The sequence below is a fragment of the Panicum virgatum genome, chromosome 9K (assembly GCF_016808335.1).
Source record: "Panicum virgatum strain AP13 chromosome 9K, P.virgatum_v5, whole genome shotgun sequence".
Classification (NCBI taxonomy): domain Eukaryota; kingdom Viridiplantae; phylum Streptophyta; class Magnoliopsida; order Poales; family Poaceae; genus Panicum; species Panicum virgatum.
In genome coordinates, this window is record NC_053144.1 from 60705870 (window position 1) to 60720572 (window position 14703).

General features: G+C 53.2%; 1 protein-coding gene across 1 annotated transcript; it reads right to left on the minus strand.

The window, feature by feature from the left end:
- Positions 1-3371: 3371 nt before the first annotated feature.
- LOC120652991 (serine/threonine-protein kinase WAG1-like) lies at positions 3372-5469 on the minus strand. Its single transcript, XM_039930976.1, has one exon. The coding sequence runs from the start codon at positions 5421-5423 to the stop codon at positions 3846-3848; it is 1578 nt and encodes a 525-aa protein (XP_039786910.1). The 5' UTR covers positions 5424-5469; the 3' UTR covers positions 3372-3845.
- Between the last annotated feature and the right edge of the window lie 9234 nt (positions 5470-14703).

Below are 14703 nucleotides of genomic sequence, written 5' to 3' on the forward strand. Positions count from 1 at the left end.
ATCTCTGAATTATTAGTGGATCGTGGTGCTCCCTCGTGCTTAACGGTACAGAATTCGTTAGCCAGTTGCTTAATTTTGTTTTTTTCCCCCTCTTCAACCGCTGTGGACGGCCGGCTCTCCAATTATTTGTGACCAGGTCTGCAGAAACAGCATTTCTCTATGTCACAATGGAGTATAATACAGTTTAGAAGCATGTAAGTTCATGTGGCAAACAATGCCAGAGAACCCAAAGACCATTTAATTTTCTCGCATACAGTATATACAAACATGTCAAGTCCTTTCAGCTATTAATGCCACTCCCAATAAGTTGTTGGGGTCCTCTTAATGGTTTCTGTGTCATCTGGCTTATTGACAGTCGTAAAATCGCTTTTTGTGACGGCCGATAAGTTTAGGTTATCTTTATCTGTCAACGCACCGTGACGCTATGCCGGAGCATCAGGATCGAGATGACGGTATAAAGCCCTGCACTGGGCCAAAAAGGCGACGGGAATGTGCTGCTGGCAAAGAGACATTCGGGATTCAGAAAGAAAGAAAGGGCCATGGGAGGCTGGGAACGAAAACGAAGGAAGCAGCAGCGGCGCCTAGAGGAGCAGGAAAGGGAGGACGCCCATTTTGGTGCCGTTTCTGCTGTTTAAACGGAGTGCACGTCACGCGCAGCGCCCTTTTGCTTCTACCGGAATAAAGCGCGGCGGTGTGGCCGGCGCCCGGCGCTCCCCGCCCTTTCCTCTTTGCTCGCCCACTGCCAGCAGCCCGGGCCGGCGCGTGCCCGGCGCTGGCGTGTCACTGGGATCTGCTAGCTTGGCCGGGCCCCCGGATCGCCAGGCGTCTCCTCGCCGCGGCGGCCAACACACATTCGCTCATGGATCACGCGCGCGCCTGCAGCCTCGCTCGCCCAATCCGGGCAGAGGCGATTCAGACGACGAAGCATCTGCTGGCCAGCGAGAGGAACGAACAAGAGCACTGATCGAGATTGAGATTCCACGCTAGTAATTAATTTTTTAGGCAACGAGGGGCGCCGGCCATAGTATGATATGATTAGCGAGGGAGAGGGGAGCGGCATGTGACGCGTCCCCGGCCGTGTCTCGTGCCGATGGATCCACTGTCCGGAGCTGCTGCATGCTGGCGGTTGAATTGAATCTGCCCCCGCTCGATTATTGCTTGCGTCGTGGGGTCCGGCAGGCACAGCTCGTGACTGCAGCAGCTGCAGCCATGGGGGAGCGGGGCTGTGCTCGTGTTCATACATCCGACGCCATGGTGTGCCACCGTGCATGCACCGGAGTTTCGACAGGCCTGCAGTACTCGTACTTTTAGAGATCGATGAGTTCAATATTCGTGCTGTGCTCGTACTTTTAGAGATCGATAAGTTTTTCAAGGAACTGCGTGCGTCGAGATTCCGAGTTCCCCTATAGCTCGCTTGAACGTGTTCAACTGTCGCCTGGCACCCGGTAATAGTGAATTGTGACTCTGTGAGAGACCCAGCAGCAGTACCTCGAATGCCCAGCACGATGGCTCGTGCCATGCATCATTTCGCAACGATTGTTGAGTTTGGCAGCACCCTCTGCAGCCCCGGATTCGCTCGTCGCATCGCATCGCATCATACCGTCGTCACTCAAACACCATGGTGTGTGTGTGTGTGTGTGTGTGTGTGTGTGTGTGTGTGTGTGTGTGTGTGTGTGTGTGTGTGTGTGTGTGTGTGTGTGTGACTGAAGAAGAAGCTGGTCTGGTGCGCGCGCACCCGCTGCTCACTGACTCGCATGCAAGCATGAATTTGAGGCCGCGCGTGCTCGTCAGCTCAGCTGCTCAGTCGACTGCAAAGGAAAAAAAAAAGGAGCAATGCAAAGACAAAAGTAGACGATACCAGATAGAAAGATACTACAGTACGGGGCGTCGCCGTTGCGTGCATTCCGTCGCATAGAAGTGGGCGAAAGTGCTGCGCGCGCAAAGGCAGCAGCACCAGAATTCCCCTCTCTTTCCGACTCTTTTTTTCCCCTCTCCTATCTGCTGCACGCTTCGGTTCGGTTGGCGTCCCCTCTCGTTCCACACCCGGCACCGGCAGAGGCCACGTTCCGCAAGTTCATTCGCGCGTCTCGCCATCTTCCGCGTCGGTCGATCCCTTGTTCGCAGGGAACGCGCGCCAGACGGAACACTGTGCCGATGCCTCCGGGACCTCAGGTCCCGGCGGCCGCCGGCGATTCGGCCGGCTACGTGCGCGCCTCCGCCGCGGGACGCGTGAGCGCTACAGCACGCGCAGCTCCGTGCCGTCGGCCATTGCTACAGCTACAGCACTCGTAGCTGGAGCAGATCGCAGGGCAGCCCAGGACGTACGCCGACCGAAAAGGATGTGGGCGAGAGAGAAATGGCGCCGCCGTGGCTTCGCCCCGGATCGGACATGTTCGGGTGTTATGGGCTGTGTTTAGATTTGAAAAGTTTGCAAAAAGTGATGTTGAAAAGTATCGTAGCACTTTTTATTTGTATATGATAAATATTGTCCTATCATGGGTTAACTAGGCTCAAAAGATTCATCTCGCAGGGTACATCCAAACTGTGCAATAAATTGTTTTGTTTATCCACATTTAGTGTTTCATGCCTGCGTCATTTGCTATATTTAATGTTTCGATGTGATTTCGATGTGACGGAAAGTTTGAAAATTTTGGAGAACCTAAGGCCCTATTTAGTTCCAGCGCAAAAATTTTTTGCATTGGAATCTTACTAATTTGAAGTACTAAATGAAGTCTATTTACAAAACTTTTTTGCACAGATGGTTTGTAAACCGCGAGACGAATCTAATGATGCTAATTAATCCATGATTAATCAATAATTAGCGGATAGTACTCTAGCATCGCTGTTGCAAATCATTGATTAAGTAGGCTCATGAGATTCGTCTCGCGATTTACAGCCCATCTATGCAAAAAAAATTGTAAATAGATTTCATTTAGTATTCTATGCATGTGTCGAAACATTCGATGTGATGATTTTTTTTGTATTTCCGAGGTTTATAGGGTGGGAACTAACCAGGCCTAAACACATCCCCGGGCGGCCCGCGCCCCAACTGACGCGTTCATGCACGACGAGCCAATGCCGCCGTCCCACCACCCAATGATTGGGCGAGCGGCGAGCCACCCAGATGGATGCACATCGCGTCATCGCGAAGCAGGAGGCTGCAGGAGCTGCCAATGGTTCGGGTCGGAATTGGAGTGTGTGCTTTGAATTGAATTTGTAGCTTTCTTCTGGTGCTAGCAGGCTCGTTTTCATTCCGGTCTGGAAGCGGCGGCCACGAGTAGAGAATGGATGGTAAGCTATTTTGCTCTCAACCTTAAATTACTGCAAAAATTTGAGTCCAAAGATTTGACAGTAACATTATTACGGGCATCTGATAGAAAAACACTTGCATCATTAATCAGGATTACACAGGGTTTGGGAATTCAGGACATAAGATGCCTGCAGCCCTAGGGGACTTCATGCCGCAAGTTCAGTAACTGTCAGATACAAATCACCCACTTGTAACTTGACGAGTCCAGTCAGTCAAATCATCGGAACTGAATCTCACTTTAGTATCCAGTTCCCCCCCCCCCCCCACACAGGTACGGATATGATACCAAAAAATGGAAGCTAAAACTTTTCTTACTACTAAACAAGGGATGAAGTTTCTCCATATCTGAACATGGACCAAACCTTGCCAGCTGATCAGCTCAGTGACATGCATCGCCTCGCTCTTTGTACAACTCGACCAATGCCATGATCCACACCACTCTATACATGGACTAGAGTAACAGAGTAATAACCTAAACAAAGACACTAAACCGAACCCAGGACACCAAAATTAAACGGGGCAGAAAAGAGGCACATCAGGCTGTCATTTTTACTTTGTTCACCGTCGTCTTGATCTTGCTGGGTCGTCTCTCCTGGCTCCAGCTCATGAGCTTGCGGAAGACCCCCTGCCTCTCCTCGCAATTCGACCTCCTCCCGTTGAAGCTGCTGCTCTTCCGCTTCTTGCTGCTGCAGTTGCTGCCCATGCTGCTCCAGCTCCCGAGCTTCGCTGCCTTCCTGTCCATGCCCGCAGCGGCCTCCTTGTCCGGCACCACGGGGGGCGCCACGCACCGTATCAGCGCCCAGTCCACGCCCGCGAAGAACGGGTGGCGCTTGATCTCGGCGGCCCCGCGGGCGGCGCCCATGCGGCGGCGCGGGTCCCGCTCAAGAAGCCGCCCGACGAGGTCCCGCAGCTGGGCCGCGTCGGCCTCGCCGTCGAGCTGCGGGTAGGTGACCTGCTTGGAGAGGATGTTCTTGAGGGTGACCTCCTTGGTGTGGCCCTTGAAGGGCGTGCGGCCGTAGACGAGCTCGTACAGGAACACGCCGAAGGCCCACCAGTCGACGCCGTTGCCGTGGCCGCTCCCGCTCACGAGCTCCGGCGCGAGGTACTCGTGCGTGCCCACGCAGTCCTTGGAGCTCGCCGTCGTCGGCTCGGCCACGAACTCGAACCGCTCCTTCGCGTCGATCTCCAGCTCCTCCTCGTCGCCTCCGCGGCCGCCATTGGCGCCAGAGAAGCACGACGGCAGCAGGATGCTCTTCCTGCGGCGGCTCTGCTTCCGCACATGGCGTTGGCGGACTGCGGGCTCCACGGACGCCGGGAGCGCGAGGTCGAAATCGGAGAGCACGACGTGGCCGTCGCCCCGGAGCAGGACGTTCTCCGGCTTGAGGTCGCGGTACACGAAGCCGAGGGCGTGGAGGTACTCGAGCGCGAGCAGCACCTCCGCGGCGTAGAACCTCGCCGCGGCGACGGGCAGGCGACCACCGGGGCGGCGCCAGAGCACGGCGTGGAGGTCGCCCCCGGAGCAGTAGTCCATGAGGAAGCAAGCGTATCTGCCGGCGTCGAGGCGCGCGTAGAGGGTGGGCACGAAGGGGTGGTCGAGCGAGGAGAGGACGCGCGACTCGGCGAGGACGTGGGAGACCCTGGACGGGTCGTCGTCACGGAGGTCGACGACCTTGAGCGCGAAGAGCGGGGAGGCCGGCGGGGAGCTCTTGAGGCGGCAGAGGAAGACGCGCGCGAGGTGGCCGTGGCCGAGCTCGCGGATGAGGTGGAGGTGCGCGAGGCGGAGGACGCCGTCGGGCGTGGCGGCACGCGCGGCGGCGAGGTGCGCCCAGTGCGGGGACGCGGCGGAGGAGTGCGGGCGCGGGGAGAGCGAGGTGGAGGAGGAGAAGGAGGGCAGCGACAGCGAGCTCCGCGCGCTGAAGGTGGTGGCCGTGGTGAAGGAGGAGGTGGAGGCGGAGGCGGAGGCGGTGGAGGTGAAGGAGAGGTCGAGCGCGGCGGCGTCCGCGGCCGCGAGCGCCGGCGGGAAGTGCGGGGAGAGGGCGGCATCGGAGGAGAGCGGGGAGATGGGCGCGGGGTCGTGGGCCGCGTCCATCGGCGGCGGCGCTTCCATGTGCATGGCGAGTGAGGCGGCCGGGGTGGGGGAGCAGGGAATGGGTGCGGGTCGAGTCTGTGTGAGCGCGCGGGGGCGGGGCGCTTATAAAGGCCGGCGTCGGTGAGAACGACGGGGGCCGTGCCGCCGAGGGTCGTCGTCGATCGGTCTCAAACGGTCTCGGTGTCCGGGTGCTTTACTTTTACTGCTCTGCCGGGTAGGGGACGGACGGGTTGCTCGGTCAAAAACTTTGACGAGATTGCCATGCTGTTTTTTTTTCACGAATAATAACTGCATCTGCATGGGTAAAAGTAAGATATTTGGTCCAGCGAACAACTTCATTTTTCTTTTCGGCAGATGCTTGTTCTTGTTGAGGTTGTGATTATCAAATTAGGGAATATACTAAGTGCAAACTAATTTCTCCGTACAAATCATGCAAACTTCAATCTGAGTAACTGGATTAACATCTAAGGGACATAGGGGATTATATAATTTTACAATTAACTACTTGCTCTTTGATTGAGTAATCACACTTTTGCAAATCCTTCCTCTCATTCCTGCGCTCCTCTCTTTGGATGTTGATTCGATGGTTCAGATTCAAATTTTCATAGTTTGCACGAAAAGATAGATTTGCACATGATATGTTTGCTTCAAACTAATACTCTGCTAGTCTAAAAGTTTGATGATACGACTTGCGGTATCCACGGAACCGAGTTACCGGGGTCGGCAACGCACGTTCTCTTTCCCTCTCTGCCGCCGATCGAACCAGGTTCCCGAAGAGATCGGCCGGCACGTCAGACATTTTGACCGTTGAACCACACAGCACTTCTAGATCACCTGTTCCGGATTCGGCCACAGTTCTTCTGCCACGAGCGAAATTCAGGAGCTCTTCTCCACTGTTCCGGATCACCTCACCTCTACCGTCCCATCATGCATCTGTGCACGCCGCGTCCGATCCGTCCAACGGCCGCCGGTGCCAAGCCGTGCGATGCACAGTTGAGCACTGCCTGGCTCCTCCAAAGCCATGAACTGAGGCCTTGTTTAGTTGCAGCTATAATTTTTTTGAAATAAATTTTTTTCATATTTAAAATATTAAATATAGACTAATTATAAAACTAATTATAGAATTTGTCTATAAACTACAAGACGAATTTATTAAGACTAATGAACACATCATTAGCACATAGTTACTATAGCAATTTAGTGTCTATGATCTAATTAGGCTCATTAGATTCATTTTATAATTTACAAGTAAACTATGTAATTATTTTTTTATCTAGATTTAATATTTTATGTATGTAAGATTTTTATTCGATAGGATAGTTTTGGAATTTTGAATTTTACAACTAAACAAGATAAGATAAAAAGACCTTGAAGTGCTAACCGCTGCTGAACTGGAAAAGCGAACATGGTGACGGGACGCCGATCGGTGATCTGACCCTCGCATCGCAGCTAGCTATCTTTTCCTACGGGGGCAGGGAATGAATGAGGCTTCGGATCGATCGGATGGGATGACAGATCGAGATCGGCCGCGCGCGCGCATGGAAAGACGTTGATCAGTTCATGTTCGCACGGGGGCGGCCGGGGCCCGGGAGAGCGAGAGCGGCATCGGCGTCGACATGATCGGCCACCTAGACCTAGCTGTGTAGCTCGATCCGCCTTTCGAGGAGGCTTGGGGGTGTGGGGTTGACGTCCGCTGAGGGTTGAAGAGTTGAAGCTTCCCAGCACCGCCGCCCACCGGGGCCGGAGTGAGATCCTATCCGATACATGCCATGCAGCGTGGATCTTTAATACTACATGCGACATTTCAGGTCTAATCCCTATCATATAGTAGCCTTTGGAACACCAAGTCTGTGTACTGTCCTCATTTTACCTGTGTGTTCGTGCTCAGTCGGGATCTCTTCTTCTTAATGAGATAATACTCCTACATGCACGTCTACTAGACACGTTTTCGAAAATACTAAACCTGTATTTTCTGCTAGGACGTACGCGACCTGTTTCGGGATATTCAGAGTCGATTTGGAGCACACGATTTTCACGGGAGAAGATGCAGTTTTACGTGTCCCATTAGCTGCTAAAACTGGGTTAGGAACTTATTAGGATGACTCCAAAAAAAAACTCCACCAGGTTTAATTTGCAGTTCCAAAACGCACTATAACTTGTTAAATTAAGCAGTGACGTCTGATACTGCCTGCTCCAAAATAAGGACTACGCATTTGTATATGAAGCTGCTATCAACATATAGAAGTAAGCATCTCCTATGACAATTAATTAAGTACTATTCTTCTCTGCAGTAAACCGGCAGGCAGGCTTAGGATTGGCTGCAGCGATTTTTTTTTTGAAGGACATTGTCTGCAACGGTAGTGCCGGCGGACGTGTGCCACACCCAACGCGTATCACTTCTTAACTTTTCCCGATCGACCCTGAGGTCAACATGCTTCAGTACGTGGAAAATATATACGACACATAATGCAGATGCATCGAGTTAGGTTAGGCGGCATGTACATGGCTCGCTCAGTCGCTCGTTCACTGTGACCGACTTAACTATACGTGTCAAGAAGAGAATAGTATTTTTTTCAGGGAGAGAAGAAAGTGGCTAAATGCGCCCGATGCCAGGCTAGAGGAATATAATTAAGTAGGTAAAAAAAGCCCCAATTCCCGGTCGTAATTCTAGTGCATGCTAGCTGAAGAATGATTCCCCGCCCGTCTACCAAACGTGACACCTTTCGTTTGGCTGATGGATGAACTTGTTATTCGCTTGTCTTCTCCCTCTTACTAACCAATATATAGCTAAGCTGTTACATCTGCCTAGCTTGAAGCCAGGACTAAACAAGTCGATCGAACGCAAATTGTGCCACACCAAAACTCATCCCAACCTACCAATCCAATTAAGTCCCTTATAATCTAGTGGTAGTGAGTATACCGGTGATTGGCTAGTGCATACCTATCATTTGAAGAGTTTTCAGCATAAAAGCCGTTTCTATATGTTTTCACTCTCCAATATCTTTTCTATATCTTATGTAAACTCTAGAAAGCCAGTTTCATCATCTATCTAGCTATCGAGAAATGCGGAATGTAGGATGATTACATTTGGATAACCACCTAGTAGAGAAGTTGTTGGAGGATATATATTTTTCTGTCAAAATCTCTATTCCTAACAACGAGAAAAAATATTTAGTCTCTTGAAGTTGCTCGTGACAAATTCAGATGAAGCAGTCTAGTTCCCGTAGCAACTAGTTAGAACAATATGAATCCCTCCCAAGTTGCAAATCAACAGGGCCTCTAGTTCGGCCGTCCACGCTCGGACGTGCATGCGTTGATGCCTTCTCTGACTCTGGCAATGGCATCTCCGCCGGCGCCACCCACCCTTGAGATTCTGTGATCCCCGCCGGCTCGCATGTTGAGCGCGGACATCCGCGCACACCGGTCTCGTGCGCGCGCGCGAGGCTCGTTCCCGATCGCCCCCTGCGCTGGTGCTGGGTTTCCGCGGCTGCAAGATTCCGGCCGGAATTTTATTCCGCTCCCGATCCACATGCGAGGCCGCGGTGAAAGAAAACTCGCGCGAGTACAGGTCCGGCGGGGCGGCCGCCCCGCCACATGCTGCGATTTCGTTCGCATCGCCGTCCCCCAAATGATTGGCGAGGGCGCGCTCCATCGCTTTGCCCGGCCGGCTGTTCGACGCCGAATCCGGCCGGCAGACGCTTTGCGGCTGGCTCGAGCTCGACCCACCTGGGCTCGCGCGTTTTGTAATTGTTGGTTTTTGTTGTGGTGCTAGTGCTCAAGCTAATATAATGTCGAGGGCTAACCGCTTAGCGCTGAGAAACACCAAGAGAATCAGACGGGAGACGCCAAGAAGCATGCCGCAGTGTGGAAGCTAGTGGCGACGCCGGATTTCGGACGAGCGAGATCGGAAATGGATTGCGTTCAGAGTCTGAAACGATTCTTTTGTTCTCTAATGAAGGTGCAGCTGAGCTCGCACCTGACCTGCATGCTGCAGATGGCAGCAGTAATAATAAGCACAAGCGACGCACTCGGACTGATCTTCCTCCATTCCAAGTGAGATCGCCGGAGATGACAGTTGGGATCGTACCCGGGAAGGTATAAAACTAGTGGGCGCACCCAGCTGCTCACAGTCACAGCCCCACATGCATGTACCGGCCGGTTGCAAGTTGCAACCGACCAGACAGTTTTTCACCGCCAAATTACCCGCAAGCGCGATCTTCGATCCAGGCCACATCACCGCGGGCAACTAACAGTTTACCCCAGCCAATTGACTATGCATGTGTTGCGTTCTGGATAGATGCTGATTGCGATCTGCTTCGTTCTCCGTCTCTGCGCTCACACACACCCCTATACCAGTAACCTGCATCCAGTTTTCTGCCGAACAGTGTGGGGTTACCGATACACCAGCTCAGCTAGGCGGTCAGATCAACAGCCCTGCACGCAGTCTGTTGTAACATGGTCTTGGGGAAGCCGTATAGAATCAAGTCCGTCGTACAACCCATCACGTGCGCGACCGTGCGTGATACCGGTAAAACCGAAACGACGGATAAAGAATCATCTTTACATGTGGATGATGCAAGAGAGGCGGCTCGACCAGGCGTGTGCAGTAGGTTACGGCAGTAATTTTTACCCAGCATCATCAGAGAGTGCTAGTACTAGTAAACTGGTCGCTGGTTCCTAGGAGTAGGAGGTTAGTTGGAGAGAAGAACGAGGTCACGCACTGACTCACGTGAGGATGGATGACTTTGCTAGTGTCGATCGGCGCATCCACGCCACGCGTGCAGGATGTTGGGGTTGGCGAGTCCGTGTGTTGGGCGTCGCGGATCCCTGTGCGGAGCTTGGAGTTGCGCACAGCCACTCGGGCTGCTTGATCCTTCCGTCTCCAGTCTCCACGCACAAGTCAGCGCAGCTGCCCAAGCAAGCAACCTGGTAGTAGTAGCAGCAGCCAGCTTGTTCTAGGCAACACTAGCGCGCTAGCTGCCGCGCGCGCGATCTCTGGTCGATCTCCTAAACATACGAGCCAGCAGCAACTACGTCGTCCTACTGCTGCAGCAAAGCAATAGTAGCATCGAGTCAAATGTGCACAACCCATCTTCAAGCAAGAGGTAGACCTATAGGTAGGAGGATGGGCATCCCCGCCGGCCCCAACCCCCCCCCCCCCCCCCCTCGGCACAGTGAAAACGTGTGGTACTAGTGCTGAGGCCTCGTTTAGTTTCAAAATTCCAAAAAAAATTTGTAGTATCTGCATGGAGCACTAAATCTAGACGAAATAAAAAAATAATTGCACAGTTTGCTTGTAAATTACGAGACGAATCTAATGAACCTAATTAGGCCGTGATTAGACACTAAATTGCTATAATAAAACTATAGTAAACATGTGCTAATAGCGGATTAATTAGTCTCATTAGATTCGTCTCGCAGTTTACAGACGAGTTCTGTAATTAATTTTATAATTAGTCTATATTTAATACTTTAAATATAAAAAAATTCTTTTTCAAATTTTTTTACAGCCTGAAACTAAACGAGGAGTTCAAGTAGTGTCTGTAGATGCACGCAAGCCGGCGAACACTGCAGCCAACTCATGCTCCACAGCTCAAGCATACTAGATGAGTTGGAATTGAAGCTCAACACTGCAGCCAGAGCCCAGAGCCAGTCTAGCATCAGCTAGCTAGGATGCTTCCGCCTTTCCTTGCGTGTCTCCCGCACAAGTGCATGCACTAGCACTGCACGTACGTGGCGCTAGCCCGAACGCGGACGCCGCCGCCGGCAACGACGCGCGGCGCGGCGTACGACCTCCGGCCGTCGTGTAGCGCACGTACGGTGATCGAGCCAGTCGTCGTCCAGTCCAGTCACTACGAGCGCGTGCAGTGTACTGTGCGCGCGCGCTGTAGCTTGCACTGCGAGCCGAGCTGGGCGGAGATGTACGTGCACGTTGGCCGGCCGGCCGCGTCGACACCGGGCTTCTCGCGGCCACGCACGCCTGTCCCGCCGCGCGGCGCCGGCCGGCGACCGCGGCGCGCCTCTGCAGGGCGCCGCCGCGTGCGCCTGCCTGCTCTCCCCCCGCGCCGCGCGCCATGTAGGCTGTACGCGGGTCGCGGCTACGCTACGACAGCGCACACGGACACGTGACCGGCCGGCCGACCGGCCAGCAACAGGAACGTTGCTTCGCTTGGGCAAGTTTTTGAATCTGAAAAAAGAAGGGAAAAGAAACCGAAGCCTGAATAAAGCAGCACGGTGTGTGCGCTACTGAACCTGAGAGAGCTCGGCACGCCACCGGCCTCCAATCCAATCCTCTTGTTACTCGAAGGCTGATGCTTTGCGAATCCGGTCGATTTGGGTAACAAAGCCGGCATTCACGGGCTCAAGCAGCTGCCGGTCGATCAATGTGCCTAGGATTTGCTAGTAACCTAGTACAGTAAAAAAGGATCATAGTATCATTGCTCATCATGTCAGTCACACACTCGGAAATCCCAGGTCCCATCATGGCTTCAAGTGACTTTCCTCAAGGAGAAAAACGACACTGGGTTCGAGTGGCGACGTGCAGGCAAGGCAAGGCACGCTCACTCGAACAAACAGAGAGAGCTGGGAGCTGGCTCTTGTTTATTTACAGTTGTGCAGCGTACTTTTGTTTCCCCACTTTACAACAACAACAAGGAGCGCTCCTTTTCATCTGCTTCATCTAGCAGCAACAAAAGCGAGCATTTTAAAAAAAGGGGTTAGTTCAAGGGGGATCCTTTAACGCTTTCGCAAACTTTGATGAGGCGACGAAAGCTTGCGGGCGTCCATCATTCGTCGTCGTCCTCAGTCCTCACTCTCATCCCGCGAGACCGCGCCAACTGTTCGATCGTCTCTATTTCGGCCCAACGAACCAATCATTGTCGAGCTAGGTTCATGAACCTAGCTCCGGCGCCATGGCCCGGTCTTGGGGTCTTTCTCTCTTTCTGACGCCCATACCTCACTTGGACTTCCGTTCTAGAAACAACTATATAGCCTGCAAAGCTGTTCAGAAAAAAAAACGGCAATTCCGATTGGCAATGAGAAGAATCCCTGCCATTCAACTTCTAGTAACTGAACACAGTACAGATCCCAAACAACTTGTGAAATGTTCTTTCAGTTGAGGCGTTGAGCGCTGAGGGCTTTCCCCTGTTGTTGTAGAAGGGTCTTTTAGTAACTGCGGACTGGCGGTTTAACTCAGTAAGTCAGTAGTATCGCGGTATATATATATATATATATATGTCATCAGAATTCAGAAAGTTCAGAAATTCAAGTGTTGACCCCCGAATTAAGAAAGCACTGATGACTGAATGTAATTTGTTATTAGAGCGATAATTCAGGGCCTCTTTGGCAGGGCTCCAACACCGGCTCCGGCCGGAGCCCTGCCAAAGGGGGCAAAATGGAGCAGCTCCAAGTCAGGAGCCGCAGCTGGAGCCCTTAGCGGCTTCCACGCACGAGGCGGAGCCACGAAAACGTGGCTCCGTCCGGCTCCGCGCGTAGCCTCCTCTCAGTTACCTTTTTTGACCCCTAGATGGAGCGAGCAGACGGCCGTGGCGCGAGCCCGAGGCGGAGGAGGGGCCGGCGGCCACCGGCAGGAAACCGAGGCGGAGCAGGTGGTGCAGGCCGCCAGAGATCGAGATCGAGACTGAGGCAGCGGCGCGAGCAAGCAGGAGGTCGGGATAGGGGCGGCGACGCGACAGGGAAGTGGGCAGGCCGCCGGAGGGGAGCTCGAGGCCGGGGGGGCGCCGGCGACGGGAGATCGAGGCCGGGGAGGGGGCCGCCGGCGGTGGGAGCTCGAGGCGGGGGAGGTGGGGCTGCGGCGAGAGCGAGCCGAGCGCCGAGGGAGCCGAATGGATAAGGAGGAGGAGGAAAAAAAAGAAAAGGGAGAGGAAAAGAAAAAGAGGGGGGAAAAGAAAAGAAATCAAAGGGAAAAAAGAAAAAAAAATAAGAAAGGGCAATTTAGACATTTTACAACTTCACCCCAACTGGTGGAGCTGTTTTGCCAAACGTTTTCCAAAAAGACTTTAGCTCCACCTGAGAAGCCGTTCCACTAGAGGAGTCGGAGCCGGAGCTGTTTTTGTTTTTTAAGGAGTCAGAGCTCTAACAAACAGGCCCTCAATAGGGAACAAAGCCACATTGTTTCACATGCCACCCCTCTCCTATTTTACTCCCCCAGCCCCCACAAGCCAACCGAGAGAGAGATGACAACGTCCCCAATCATCATATCATACTCGTAACAAGGTTCCCTCTGAGGATCAGGTGATCGGTGGTTCAAAAAATACTCAAGATGAGGCCGGGAGCAGGCCACTTGTATATATGCCATATATACGCAGCTGATCGATCCATCAGGTAGAGCAGATGCCTTGCTCTCCTGCTGGAGGTTGCAGCTCATAATGCAGCTGCTTGCTCAGTCGATGGATGGATCCATGGATCGATCGCCGGGTCCCCTTCAGGCTCGAGAGGCCATGGACCACAACGTGTCCCTGTCGGAAGAGCCAGAGCCGGGAGGGAGCTCGCGCTCTCGCCTCGCCTGCCCGCGGCGCCCTCATTGACCGGGCTTTGTTTAATGGGGATTAGTGGGCAGGGAGGGGGCTTGATTTGCAGCTAACGATCGATCTGACCGCGCATCAGATGGTGTGAGCGCAGCTCGGCAGGAGGAGGGACCTCCGGGCCTCCGCTGCTGGTGGTTCGCGTGCAGGGAGATTGAGAGATTCCTCCAACTAACTGCATCATAACCGGACGCACCTACTCCGGGCAGTTCTTCTGGATCTGTCTCTATTAGGGCTTGTCAGTGTCAGGATCAGGCAGCCTGTCCTGGCTTCCACAAGGGGGTCTCAGGTCTCAGGTCTTTCAATTGTGGACTCCCGGTCAAAGAGTAGATCAAAATCAAGTCACAACTCACAATGCCATAGTTGCAGAAAACGCATCGATTTTTTTCCTTCTACACTTTGCATCTTGATTACTTGCAAATCCCCTTGTATTTTTCCACTGTTCAACTCACAAAATTCTCTCTCTCTCTCTCTCTCTCTCTGAGAGGAAAACTCCACAAACTTCTCGAAGCAAGCAGAAGCAGATAGGCAGATCAAAGCTTGTTTCGCGAAAAAAAAAGGAAAAAAAAGGAAAAAGGGCACATCACGCAGCAGAAAAGCCCGTCCGCGTAGTCCAGCCCAAGCCAGCTCGCACGGCCCACTCATCTCCCAAAACCGACGGGCTCGCGCAAGATTTCAACGAGAGGAGGCCTGGTCCAGTTGAACGGCCATCTGGGCTGTCACCCTTCGGCAGCTCGCCGCGGTGTCCCCCACGCGGGCCA